This window comes from Rhinopithecus bieti, unplaced genomic scaffold (assembly GCF_001698545.2).
Source record: "Rhinopithecus bieti isolate Rb0 unplaced genomic scaffold, ASM169854v2 scaffold_11919, whole genome shotgun sequence".
Classification (NCBI taxonomy): Eukaryota; Metazoa; Chordata; class Mammalia; order Primates; family Cercopithecidae; genus Rhinopithecus; species Rhinopithecus bieti.
In genome coordinates, this window is record NW_016807055.1 from 1495321 (window position 1) to 1508032 (window position 12712).

At 40.6% G+C, this 12712-nt stretch overlaps 1 protein-coding gene across 1 annotated transcript in view; it reads right to left on the reverse strand.

Annotated features, from left to right (window-relative positions):
• Positions 1-3526: 3526 nt before the first annotated feature.
• Positions 3527-12712, reverse strand: part of ALG14 (ALG14 UDP-N-acetylglucosaminyltransferase subunit) — a 95356-nt gene continuing 86170 nt past the window's right edge. The window contains exon 4 of the mRNA XM_017879795.1: positions 3527-4028. Within this exon, the coding sequence (XP_017735284.1) occupies positions 3798-4028 (231 nt within the window). The 3' untranslated portion in view covers positions 3527-3797. The remainder of the gene's footprint in view (positions 4029-12712) is intronic.

Below are 12712 nucleotides of genomic sequence, written 5' to 3' on the forward strand. Positions count from 1 at the left end.
AAAAAAAAAAAAAAAAAGAAAAGAAAAGGTGGAACAAGGATACAAAACTTGTATGAGCTGCAGTCTCTGAAGACAAACATAAATAATTAACAAAATCATTCATTTGTTCCTTCCACAGGTTTTCCTCAGTTCTTCAATAAAATGTGCTCATCAAGCAAGAACTTTTTTTGTTGAAGAAATGGATTAGGTTGTATCCATGGGACTGAAAAGCAAAGGGTAGATATGAACTAAGACAAAGGCAGAATCAATAGGTGATGACAAAGGAGAGGAACAGTAAAAGTAATTTCAAAGAGAGAAGAGGAAGACAAGAGAAAATTATTCTGGGGATAATGAAATAAGAAAGGCAACCTATTATATGTGGGCAAGGAAAGAGTGAAAATGCAAAAATGATTCCAAAGTTTGTTGCTTGAGGGACACGATATAAGCCAGTGGGCTAGCATTAGTTAACTACTCCAGTGGGAAAAGGAGGAGCTACGTCAAATTCATGTTTAAAATGAGTTGGCAGCAAGAACACAGTTGCAGATGATTTGTTTTTAGAGTGCTAGAGTGATGGGCCCTAACAAAAGAATGTTCAGGGCGGACAAGATTTGGGTGTCTGCTCATTGTGCGTCAGGGCTGAAATCATGGGAAGAAACCCCATGAGGCTCAAACGCTGACCTGTAGGGAGAAGGACAATTTTCTTTAACACTTATGATGATGTTCTTATCATTGGTAAAAGGTGCTTAATACATTGCTATCAAATGCCTTTTGGGGGATGGGGCTCTGCAGAAAAAATAAAGCACTCATTCAACCCAAGGAACTGCATAGGAAAGGGGTATGTTTCTCAATTTTAACTTACCATGTATCTTTGAAAGGTAAAATAATGTGTTCCAAGTTGCTTTTATGAGGGGAAGTTTGGGTCATCTCCTTCCTAGCAAGGACGTCTTGCTATTCAACTCACAATTGCACACCACTCCTCTTGTTGACACGGTTTCATAGCACTCTTCGTTCCAGGCTAAAGTTTCCTGTCATGATTTTTGGGCATCGTTTTTGAAACAGTTAGACCTTCTGACCTGGCAAGCTGCTGAGACCTTTTCGGATAGCTGAACTGCAGACAGAAATCTTCCAGGGAAGTAGGTGTGGGCAGGATGTGTGGTTTCCCTGCCTCTCATTTGAAGACTGATTCAATTAGTTTCTCATGAACAGTCTCCTACAGTAAAAGTTGCATTCAGAGTGTTCTAAGAGAAATTGGAAGGGACAAGCTAGCTACTCATCTTCTTCAGTTTGAGTTGAGGCTAGAGCACTATCTTTCTGAATGTCACAGAAATGCACAACAGAGAAATTGTGCCACCAGCCCCCTCTGCTAATGGGACCTCAAGGACTCAAATTAGCCATAACAGCAGAGCATGCACTTGTTTACCAAGTAATCTGAATGATCAGGAAGATGCAATAACACATGCCTCAGCTTGGCTCTGAATGAGTACACAGCAGCCTAAACCTATGAAAGATATAATATTTCTAAACTTTTGGTGATATAACACATACACATTCTTTCTCTGACATTCCAGGCTAACCACTGTCTTAAGGCTCTGCAAAACATCTGGACGTATGTTTCTGGAAAAAATGACAGCATCTTTTCTACAACTCTCTCTGGTCTGATCTTTGTAAGTTCTGACCTGATGGAAGCCTCTGCAGCAGGATCACCTGCGGGGGCCCGGGGAAGCTGCCCCACAGCACAGAGAGGCATTCACTAAATGCAGTTCACTTTTCCTTACCATTCATTTACCCAGTGCCACTTAGGAAAAAACTATAGAGCAGAGAAAGACTTAAACAGGAATGATGTGCAGATGCCATTGTCCCTGAAAAAAATCACTTTCTCTCTAGAAAAGTCAAAGCTTATTTCACCTCAGCCCCTGGTTGAACGATACTAATATGCTCTCTGATACTCCAGGTCTACAGGTCAGTGGAAGCAATACAGTACCTGAGATTTGAGGATTAAAATCAAAGCAGAATGAACTATCATTTGGCTGCCCCAGGCCCACTAAATCCAGACAGCAAAGTGTTCTCACCATTCTGAGACATCTTCAGCCACACATTTCTCCGGCCAAAAACCTAGGAAGATGTCCGGCTGACAGATGCGCCTGTTACATGATTCAGAGAAGAAGGAGGTTTTTTTTTTTTTTTTTTAAAAAAGAAGAAGAAGAAAAAAGGCTAGATCAGCCTTAGGATTTTAATTTTACATGATTGTGGATAATCATGTCTCTTTTCACTAAAATTCAATCACTTCATTAATCACTATTTCTTTATATTAGATTTATATCATACTTATAAAGCAAAAGATTTAAGAGGAAAAAAACCTATATATAAACTGAAATACTACAGGAGAGGATCTTCTCTTTTCTGTTTCTTCTTCTTTTTGTTTTGTTTTTTTTGGTTGCTTTGTTAACGCAGCAGAGCTTAGAGGGAAGGAAATGGAATTCCTGTTTTTGAGGAGCTCCTTGGGCCAGGCACTGCACTAACTGTTGTACTTCTATTATAGTAGACATGGCACCATTAGAAACACAATCTCAAGCAGGAACAGCCACAGAATTTAAAGGGTCTAAAATATAAATTCCTTGTTTAAAAAATTATTCAGAAGTTCAAGACAGTGACAGCAGAACATTAAACCAAGTGTGGGGGCCCTGTTAAGTGCAGAACTCCACGTGACTGCACAGGCCACACACACATGAAACTGGCCCCACTATGAAGTCAGGCTTACCTGAACTTGAACTGTGGCTTTGCTACTTACTAGTCATGTGATCTTGGACAAGTCATCTGTAAAATGGGAATAATAACAATCCCTACATTATTGAGTTTTGTTTGTTTGTTTTGTTTTGTTTTGTTTTGTTTTGAGACAAAGTTTCGCTCTGGTCACCCAGGCTGGAGTGCAATGGTGCAGTCTCGGCTCACTGCAGCCTCCGCCTCCCAAGTTCAAGCGATTCTCCTGCCTCAGCCTCCCAAGTAGCTGGAATTACAGGCATGTGCCAACACACCCGACTAATTTTTGCATTTTTAGTAGAGACAAGGTTTCACCATGTTGGTCAGGCTGGTGTCAAACTCCCGGCCTCCAGTGATCCGGCCGCCTCAGCCTCCCAAGGTGCTGGGATTACAGGTGTGAGCCATCATGCCCGGCCTAAACAAGAGATTTTAAAAGATACTCTGTATTAAGGCCAACTACTCAAAAAGCAAGACTGAAGTACAAAAAATAATACTGGTTTATGCTCAAGGTTCTGGAGGCTTGTGGAGTGCAAATTGTCATGAAGCCAATTTAATATAACTGCTTCCTTTATGCTGAAAGGATTCACTGGGGACATCACTGTTTCCATACAGGAAATAAAGCCTTTTGTATCTGAACAAAAACTCAGAAATACCTTTTTTTTCCTCTTCTTTTACAATGCAGAATACTTTACTAAAAAAAAAAAAAAAAAAATGTAGGACAGGAAATGTTACTAATCATACAAACTCTATATTTAGTTCTGTAAAAAAATACTACTAAAACAGCCAGAAGAAAATTTGCAGGTAGTGATGCATATTTTTATCTAGAAAAGAGATTTGGTTTACAGAGGCATAAATATTTAGTAGTTATTGTTTATCAATGTTTGTTTCATAAGAGAAGTGTCAGTTTCTTCACTGAGTCATCTGTACATCTTTTATTCCTTACCGTCAATAATTCTCAGGACTGGCAGACACCTTTACAATAAAATGTAGGGTTCCCCCCCCCCAATTTGAGTACATACTATTGTTAACTGCAAAATTCTAAAGAAGTCAGTTGCTATTTGTCAAACAATTCGCCCGAGGTACACAGATTTGGGATACTTTTCTTTCAGAGCTGGCCACTGAACAATGAAGTAATCTGAGAGATGAAACAGAATCTTTCCGGACAGGGATAACGTTTCTACACGGCAGACGCTTTCAACGTAGACAATGATCACTTTCTTTATTCCTAGTATCCCAAGGAGAAGGGCAGATACACAGATAGGAACACATGTTCCTGGTCCGTTACACAACACCTGAAAGAAAAAGTTGAAGGTCAAATGAAAACACACAATAATAATCTAAGGGAGGCATTTTGCATTAAGAACAGTCTGATCTCAGAGGGGATTTGCTTATTATTCTAATAAGTCCTTCTCTGTCAAGAACCAGGATGCAGCAAACAGTGCATATTCAAGCCCGTGCACTTGGAAGCCAGGCGGAGCTGTGTTGTCTTGGCTCTCTTGCTTACCAACTGTGTGACTCAGGGCAAATCACTTAACTTCTAACTTCTAGTACGGTGCCTGGTGCTCAGTCAGCACTCATCAGATAGGCATGTGTTGCTCTTCTCTGACTGCTCTGTGGACCTTGAATGTCACCAAAAATATAGAAAACAAAATCAACTGAGATTCACTGTTTTCTTTTATGTACCAACTTATTCTTGATTTGGGAGAAAATGTCTTTAATTGACTATGAAGGTTTTTTTTTTTTGAGACAGAGTCTCGCTCTGTCATCCAGGCTGGAGTGCAGTGGCGTGATTTCGGCCTGGGTTCAAGCAATTCTTCTGCCTCTGCCTCCCGAGTAGCCAGGACTACAGGTGCCCACCACCAGGCCCGGTTAATTTTTTTTTGTATTTTTAGTAGAGATGGTGTTTCACCATGTTAGCTAGGATGATCTTGATCTCCTGACCTCGTGATCTGCCCACCTCGACCTCCCAAAGTGCTGGGATTACAGGCATGAGCCATGGCGCCTGTCCGAATTTTTATAAGCCATTAAAGAAAATAAGAGAAAATCTATTTCAGAGAATTGTTGGTAAGATATTCCTGTTTTCAGAGGAAAAAGCATTTTACACAACATCTTAATCATATGCTCATGTTGACTGAATTAGTAAAATCTAATAAAGCATTTTATTCCACAAACCAGAAAACAAGAGGTTTGTGATTGTCTACGCATATCTACTGGGCATGCTCTATGTCACATGATCTTACCAGCCTAAGGTCCACAAAACTTAGCACCAGAGAATCTTAGAGTTGGAAAGGTTCCCATATGTACTGTCTATATTGTTTATACCACCCCAGCATTTCAAGGACTCTCCCCGACAGAAAGAGAGCCATCTTGCCTCCATGTGAACATGGTCAGGGCTGTAGGGTTTGAAAAAGGTCACCTGGTCTAGACTCCACCAGGAGGCGTGACCACCTGAAACACCATTCATGTCTTCCTCAAAGCTCTCTACCTACCATCTACAAACCCCCTTTCTGTCTTTTATGGAGAATTTGTGTTCACTTTCCCTTGAATTACCAGCTACTAAGCTGCTGTCCAGACTGGTCTTTAATCTCCACTAAGTTGCCTTCATAACCTTTCTTCATAGTTCCTCAAGGCAGTGTAATAGAAAATGGAACTGAGAGTCAGAAGGACAGGGTGAAACAAACTGCAGACTGGCTCTGTGACTCTGGGCAACAGCATAAATAACAATCACTACCTTGGCCCTCACCACTGCTATGTATTAACAACACACTACGGCCAAGTACTGTACTAAACGTTTTATGTGTACTACATTTTAAGTAGTCGTTCACAGCAATCATAATTTGAGACAAGTTCTTTTTTTTTTAATAACTCTGTATCGTTCCAATTTTAGTATATGTGCTGCCAAAGTGAGCATAAGCAAGTTGTATCATCCCTTTTTGCAGAGGAGAAAAGGGAGGCGCACACAGAAACATGTGACAAGTTGCTTGATCACATGTTTAAGAGGTGAAGGAGTTATGTTGCTTTGGTCACTTTTTTCTTATGTGCCTCAGTGACCTTACTAGAAAATGGGTAGACTGGACTAAATGTCTTTTCCTCTCAGCTCCAGGGTTCTATAACTCTATAATTTTCCTCTATCTGTCTTAAACCTAAATTATAAACTTGCTCTGAATCTTTTCAATGTTTAGAATTCCAAAAATCCAATTATTGCCAGGCGCTATTAATATTTTGGACTGGATATTTTAGTTATGGGGGCCTGTCTTGTGCATCTTACTTGGCATGCTTCGTAGCATCCCTGGCCTCTACCCACAAGATTCCAGTAATCAAGACAACCAAGAATGACTCCCATCACTGCCAAACGTCTCCAGTTGACAACCACTATATTAATGTACTCCCGAATCCTCGGATTATTTGTGTTGCTTTTCTTAGTCTTTGTTTCAATAATACAGAACAAAACAAAAACTACAGCTAAAAAATAATGTAAGGATTGCTGGATCTTGAATGTCACAGAAATAATTTCACATTTGTTCCTTTTTAAAAAAATGTACAACTCTACATGTGTTCATTTCAACTTCTAGTCAACTCTCTATATACACACTATGTATACACAGATAGGGATATCTGTATATGGGAAGGGAAATGACTAGCATTGGTGGGAGATGCATTAACAACCTGCCACAGGTCGGAAGTAGAGACTGTTAAGGTAAAAGTATAAATTAAAGGTATTTTGTTTATCTCTCTTGCATCTGTATATTTGGAAGCACCTTACTACAAAACTCCCTGGTACAGTAAAACCACAAACCCATAAATCAAGGACTGAAAAAAAAAAGCAAACTAATCTCAAAGGAAACCTAATCTAAGGAAAGCTACTTTTAATTACACAAAGGTTTTACCTCTTTTTGCGGCAGCCTAGGCAAAAAAATAAAAGTGGATTATGGAGTCTTCATTATTCAAAGAAGCATACCAGAGAGACTTATTCCAAGCATTGAATAAAGCAGAACTCACTGAGACAGTCTAAGATGTTAAATGATATAATGATTGAAGCTGTCTTTTAATTTACAAAACACAGAAATACTCTTCATACTTCCATTTCTCAAAATATAAATTATCAGTGAATGTGTCTCACACCATCACCCTGGCCATCTCTCTTCCTCACTACTCTGTAAGCTCCTTATGGGCAGAGTCCATTTCTAGGACAGCATATACTCTGCACCTAGAACAAAGTAGCCATTCACAAAATTTAGCTGAAAGGAAGAAAGAAAGGAAGAAGCAAGGGAGTATAGAAGGGGTGGGTCTTTGCTTACCCTGTATTGATTCAAATGTTCCCTTTGCCAAACTTGACCATGTGTAATTCTAACCATACACTTATGTGGTTGACTGACAGCTTTTTTTTTCTGTTTTTGAGAAAGAGTCCTGCTCTGTCACCAGGCTGTAGTGCAGTGGCACAATCTTGGCTCACTGCAACCTCTGACTCCCTGGTTCAAGCGATTCTCCTGCCTCAGCCTCCCAAGTAGCTGGGATTACAGGCACGCACCACCACACCCAGCTAATTTTGTATTTTTAGTAGAGACAGGGTTTCACCATGTTGGCCAGGATGGTCTTGATCTCTTGACCTCCTGGATCCTCCTGCCTTGGCCTCCCAAAGTGCTGGGATTATAGGCATGAGTCACTGCACCTGGCATTTTTTTTTTTTTTAAACCATTCCACATCCATCACCTTTTCCTCAGGGGAACGAACCACTGTATCCCTCGCTCTCAATTTAAGTGCTTGTGTAGACCTGACTCCACACCCAGCTATAAGGAGAGGATGTATGACTCCAGTCTGACCAATCAGAGCATCGAATTCCCCTGGTGAAAGTCACTGGTTCAGGGAAGAGCACAGTCCAATTAGAAACCACAAGACTTAGCAGAACACTTGCTGGGGCTGAGAAAGCCGCACGTTTTCTACTGTTCTGGAACTGAGGAGGATGTGGCCTTGGTGCTATTGACATCCATTTTGCCACCATGTAGAGAGCTTGAGAATGAAGGCATCACAAAGCAGAGTAGAGCCGTGAGATGAAGACAGGCCAGGTCCTAAAGGCAGCTTTATGATCCATGAATCCAGCTGTGCCTGAAGGAAACCAGATCTGACCCTAGACTTGCCAGGTAGGTGAGGGAATACATTCTACTTCTGCTTAAATAATTTGAATCAGGATTTCTGTCACTAGCAATAAGAAGCATACTACCTGACACAGCCCTTTGTTTTGTCCAACTCCCTGACTGGCCTCTGACCATCTGCAGCACCAACCAGTAGGGGTTCAATATGTGTCTGTTGGATGATTAACAAATCAATAAACAAACTTCTCTAAGAGCAGGAAGTCTAAGACATATACTAAAAGTAATACGCTATGGGTCTAGAAAACGGAAAGAGGACAGGACAACTATAAATACAAGGTCATGAGCGTACATGAGCCAGATCAAGGATCAAGAGCAGTTTCAACAGGATTGTTGTTCTGTAGATTTGGGTCACCACAGGTCAAGTCCCACTGGCTGAAACATAACATTCTGCACGTAGGAAAAGACACATTTTCAGGAAACTCATGGATCAGAAAAATAAATAAATAAATAGAAAAGACATACTTAACTTGAATAGTCTGAATTTGACTCCTGACCCAGTAAAACATCCCCACCAAATATGGGCTAAGAACTTTGGCATCCTGGGTTGGTTTGTAGGTCAGAGATCATGGAGTTGAGGGTGATCCGAGAGAGCGTGTGAAGGTGAGACTGAAAGGCAGTTGAAGAGTCCAATTAAGGCTTCAATTTTAAGAGACTGGACAGAGAAGCAGAGCCCAACTCTAAGGCACTGGCCCAAACCCAGACCTTCTGATAGCCTCTTGCTGACTGAGGTGAAGGCTGGAGAGAGGTCATGAACTGTAGGAACACAGCTGCAGGGAAAGCTTTATTGAGCTCCTGGGGCCATGCATGAAGGCAGAGAACTGGAGCCCACTGTCAAAGCTGGGCTGGCTTGGGTAGGTAGCCTATACGGAGGTCAAGGGTTCTGTCAAAATCAATGCTTCTGTTTATAGGGTATTGGCTCCATTATGTAGACAGATGGGGAAATGAGGAAGGGAGAAAACACTGACATGTAGGAATAGTCAATAGATAAAGAAAGAGAAGAAGCTTGGTTGTAAAGCTGAACAGGAAGCAAAGTCAGGAAAATGCTTTAAGAATGGTTAGACAAATAAGAAGAAAACCACAAGGTCCCTTACCTATCCCCAAAAGTGTATCAAAGATGAAGAAATGATCAGTACCATTTCTTTCAGGTAGCAGAGCTACAAAGACAGAGACAGAGAAAAGATCTTCAGATCTGGTCACGAGTAATAGAAACCTCAGAGATGGCTATTTCAGTGAGTCATTGGACCAAAATACAGGGCAGGGGGAAAGTAAGCATGCTGTGGGAGAGGGGAGCTCAGGTGTCAGCTGGATGGGCCAAGCAGGGCTGGGGAAAGGGTTTACAGAGTGGAATGAATGATCTACATGTGAACATAAAGATGAGAACAAACTGATAGTGAAGGAGGAAATGATCATATAGAAAAGGGTGAGTTCTTTCAAGGAGAAGAGTTAAGTATTCAGAGTATCTGGTTCATGAGGTTGATTTGGGAAAAGTTGTCCTTTCTGAGAATATGATAAAAAATAAGAATAGTGGCATGGAAAGTTTGCCCTCTTTTAAATATTAATTTTTCATCTTAGTGTGAAAATACAGATAAGCACAAAAGGAACACAATCCTTTTAATCTCACCAATCTTGACATTTTAGCGTATTCTCTTCTAACTTCTGTGTTTGTATATATTTATATTCTAATATAAAATATGTTCACATATGCACATTTGCAATTGTGAGAGCTTATACATAGTATTAGTAAAGTTACTTTTAGTTATATTCGTTTTAGAATACTTTTAAAACCCATGGTTTTAATGACTGCATATATTTAATCCTATGGATATCTCATAACTCATTTAACCATTCTCTTGTTAATGGAAATGGTTATTGTTGGAAATTTAGGCTGACTCCTTTTTTGATATTCTAAATCATACTGTTATGAACATCTTTGTGTATAAATCTGTGATCCCTAGAGTTTTAGTCTTGCATTAAACTACATTCCAGAGTTCTTGCTGAGTGAGAGGTTAGAAGAAGCAGCTTCCAGGATTTAAGGAAGTTGTAGAAAGTTTAATACAACAATTATTATGGGTCAGGAATGGACCATGTGGTCTTTTTGTTTGTTTGTTTTGTTCCCGTTTATAATTTATTTAAGCAATTTCCCAGTGTATGAGCTGTGGTTGCAGGCAGAGCCCCTTTCTCACAGCAGAAGTGACATACTCCTTTCTAGGCCTCCTTACAGCTAACAGATGGGGCAGTGACTTGCCCAGCTATTTCTGCCTAGATCTGACCAGGAGCTACTGGTACAGAGGGGGAGGACTGGAGGAGACTCTGTCCTGGTAGCAAAGGTGCTGCTGGCAGAGGTCCAGCATCCAGCGCCAGTGGTGCCAGCTGCAGTGCCCACTGTCCAGCAATAGTAGCAGCAGCATCTCCTGAAACCAGCTCTCTGGTCATAGAATTTCAGTCATTTGGCTGCTTAGCTCCCACTTTGTCCCTGTATATTTTCTAAGCCTGCTTAATTAACATTCCTGGTAATTCCAAGAGGTCTCAATAGCCTTCACTAAATCCTTTTTCTGTTTCAATCAGCCAGAGTAGATTTCTATAGTTTGCTATCAAGAATCCTAACTAGATGGGAGGAACAAAGATTTGAGAGCAGCAAATGTAGAGACAGAGAGGGGCCCGATCACATCAGAGCAGTCACAGGACTTCCTCAGGCAGGGCTAAAGGTACTGGACCATGGGCATAAGGAGTCAGACAGGGCAAAATATGGATGATGACTACACAGCAAAAAGAAACTGGGAGAGTGCTCCAGGGTATGGAAAGGATAAGCAAAAGGCCTTATCTAAGATACAAGGGCAAAAGCAGTGGGACAAAAGCCTCAGGCAACTAGACAGAGAAGAATCTGAGAGTAATCAAGGGAGTAAAGAAGAAAATGTAGTTGGAGTCAGGTGGTGTATAACATGCAGAGGTTATAGTCAGGGGACAGGAAGGCTGGGCTGAAGCCTGGGAAAGGCTGTGCTGAACGTCAGCGATCAGTGGAGGTGGACAGCAGGAAGGAAAAGGATGTGCAGCAGATAGGGATGACGTATTTGCTTGGCTCACATGATGGTACACAGTATTTCTTTTTTATGTTTATTTAATTATCTGAGGAGTAACAGTTAAACAGAAACATCTAAATATCAAGACCAACATTAAATCACCAAATAAATTCTAAGCCCTCGAATCACTGACTATTTATGAACCTAAGGTCTCTTACAATTCTATTGGTAACAGAATTTTCAGAGATGTCATCATTGTGTATACAGCATTTTGGGGTCTACTTTTCCACGTATACAGCTACGTCCATTCCATGTTTCTCCACTGCATGAACGTACCGCAGTCATCTAGCCACTTGCTGATTTCTCCTTATCCAGCATAGCTTTCATCTTCTTTTAAGCCATACCAAAAAGGTAAGTAAGTTATAAATTGTTTTCATTTAGGCTAATGCACTAATGTTTTAAGGATACTGAATTTATTGGCTCATCCTCAAATATTAGTTACTTGCATTTTGCTTGGTGAGAACTCAAAAAAACTTTCCAATTTAATCCAATAAATAACTGAGAAGAACAGTAAACGTTGGTTCTGTAGGCTCTTGCCCAATTGATAAGTTCCCTCTAACGCGCTCTATCGGTTATTTTGGTCTGCTCAGAATATTCCTGCTCGTTGTGCATTCACATAATCCATCAAGAGGCTGAATAACATGGTGTTTATGCACCAAAGCTTTGCAATCAGGCAGACCCTGGTTGGCTGCTTAACAGCAATGTGACCTGGGACAGTTTACTTACCCATGCTATGTCTCAGTTTCCCCTGTCGTGAATTCATTCATTCAACAAATATTTTATTGAGCAAAGATAATATGACAGGTACTGTTCTGAGCATTAGGGATTTATTAGTGAACAAAAGTCCTAGCCCTTGTAAGGTTTACATTACCGTGGGTAGGCAGAAAATAACAGATACATAGTCATGTGTTGCTTAACACTGGGGATACTTTCTCCGAAATGCATTATTAGGTGATTTCGCTGTGTGTGCACATCACAGGGTGTACTTATAAAAATCTGGATGTTACACCTACGCTAAATTGTATAGCCTACTACTTCTCCTAGATCACAAACCTGCATAGCATGCTACTATACTGAATACTGTAGGCAACTGTAACACATGGTTAAATATTTGTATATCTAAACACATCTAAACATAGAGAAAGTACAGTAAACATACTGTATGAAAGACAGAAAATGGCACACCTGTATAGGGGACTTACCATGAATGGAGCTTGTAGGCCTGGAAGTTGCCCTAGGTGAGTCAGTGAGTGGTAAGTGTGAAGGTCCAGGACATTCCTGTACACTACTGTAGAATTTATGAACACTGTACACTTAGGCTATACTAAGTTTATTAAAAATTTTTGTTCTTTCTTCAATAATAAATTAGCTTACTACAACTTTTTTTTACTTTATAAACTTTTAAATTTTTGAAAAAACTTTGACTTTTGTAGAAATATTTAGTTTAAAACACACACTGTACAGTTGAACAAAATATTTTTTTTTTTTTTTTTTTTTTTTTTTTTTTTTGAGATGGAGTCTCGCTCTGTCGCCCAGGCTGGAGTGCAGTGGCCGGATCTCAGCTCACTGCAAGCTCCGCCTCCCGGGTTTACGCCATTCTCCTGCCTCAGCCTCCCGAGTAGCTGGGACTACAGGCACCCGCCACCTCGCCCGGCTAGTTTTTGTATTTTTAGTAGAGACGGGGTTTCACCGTGTTAGCCAGGATGGTCTCGATCTCCTGACCTCGTGATCCGCCCGTCTCGGCCTCCC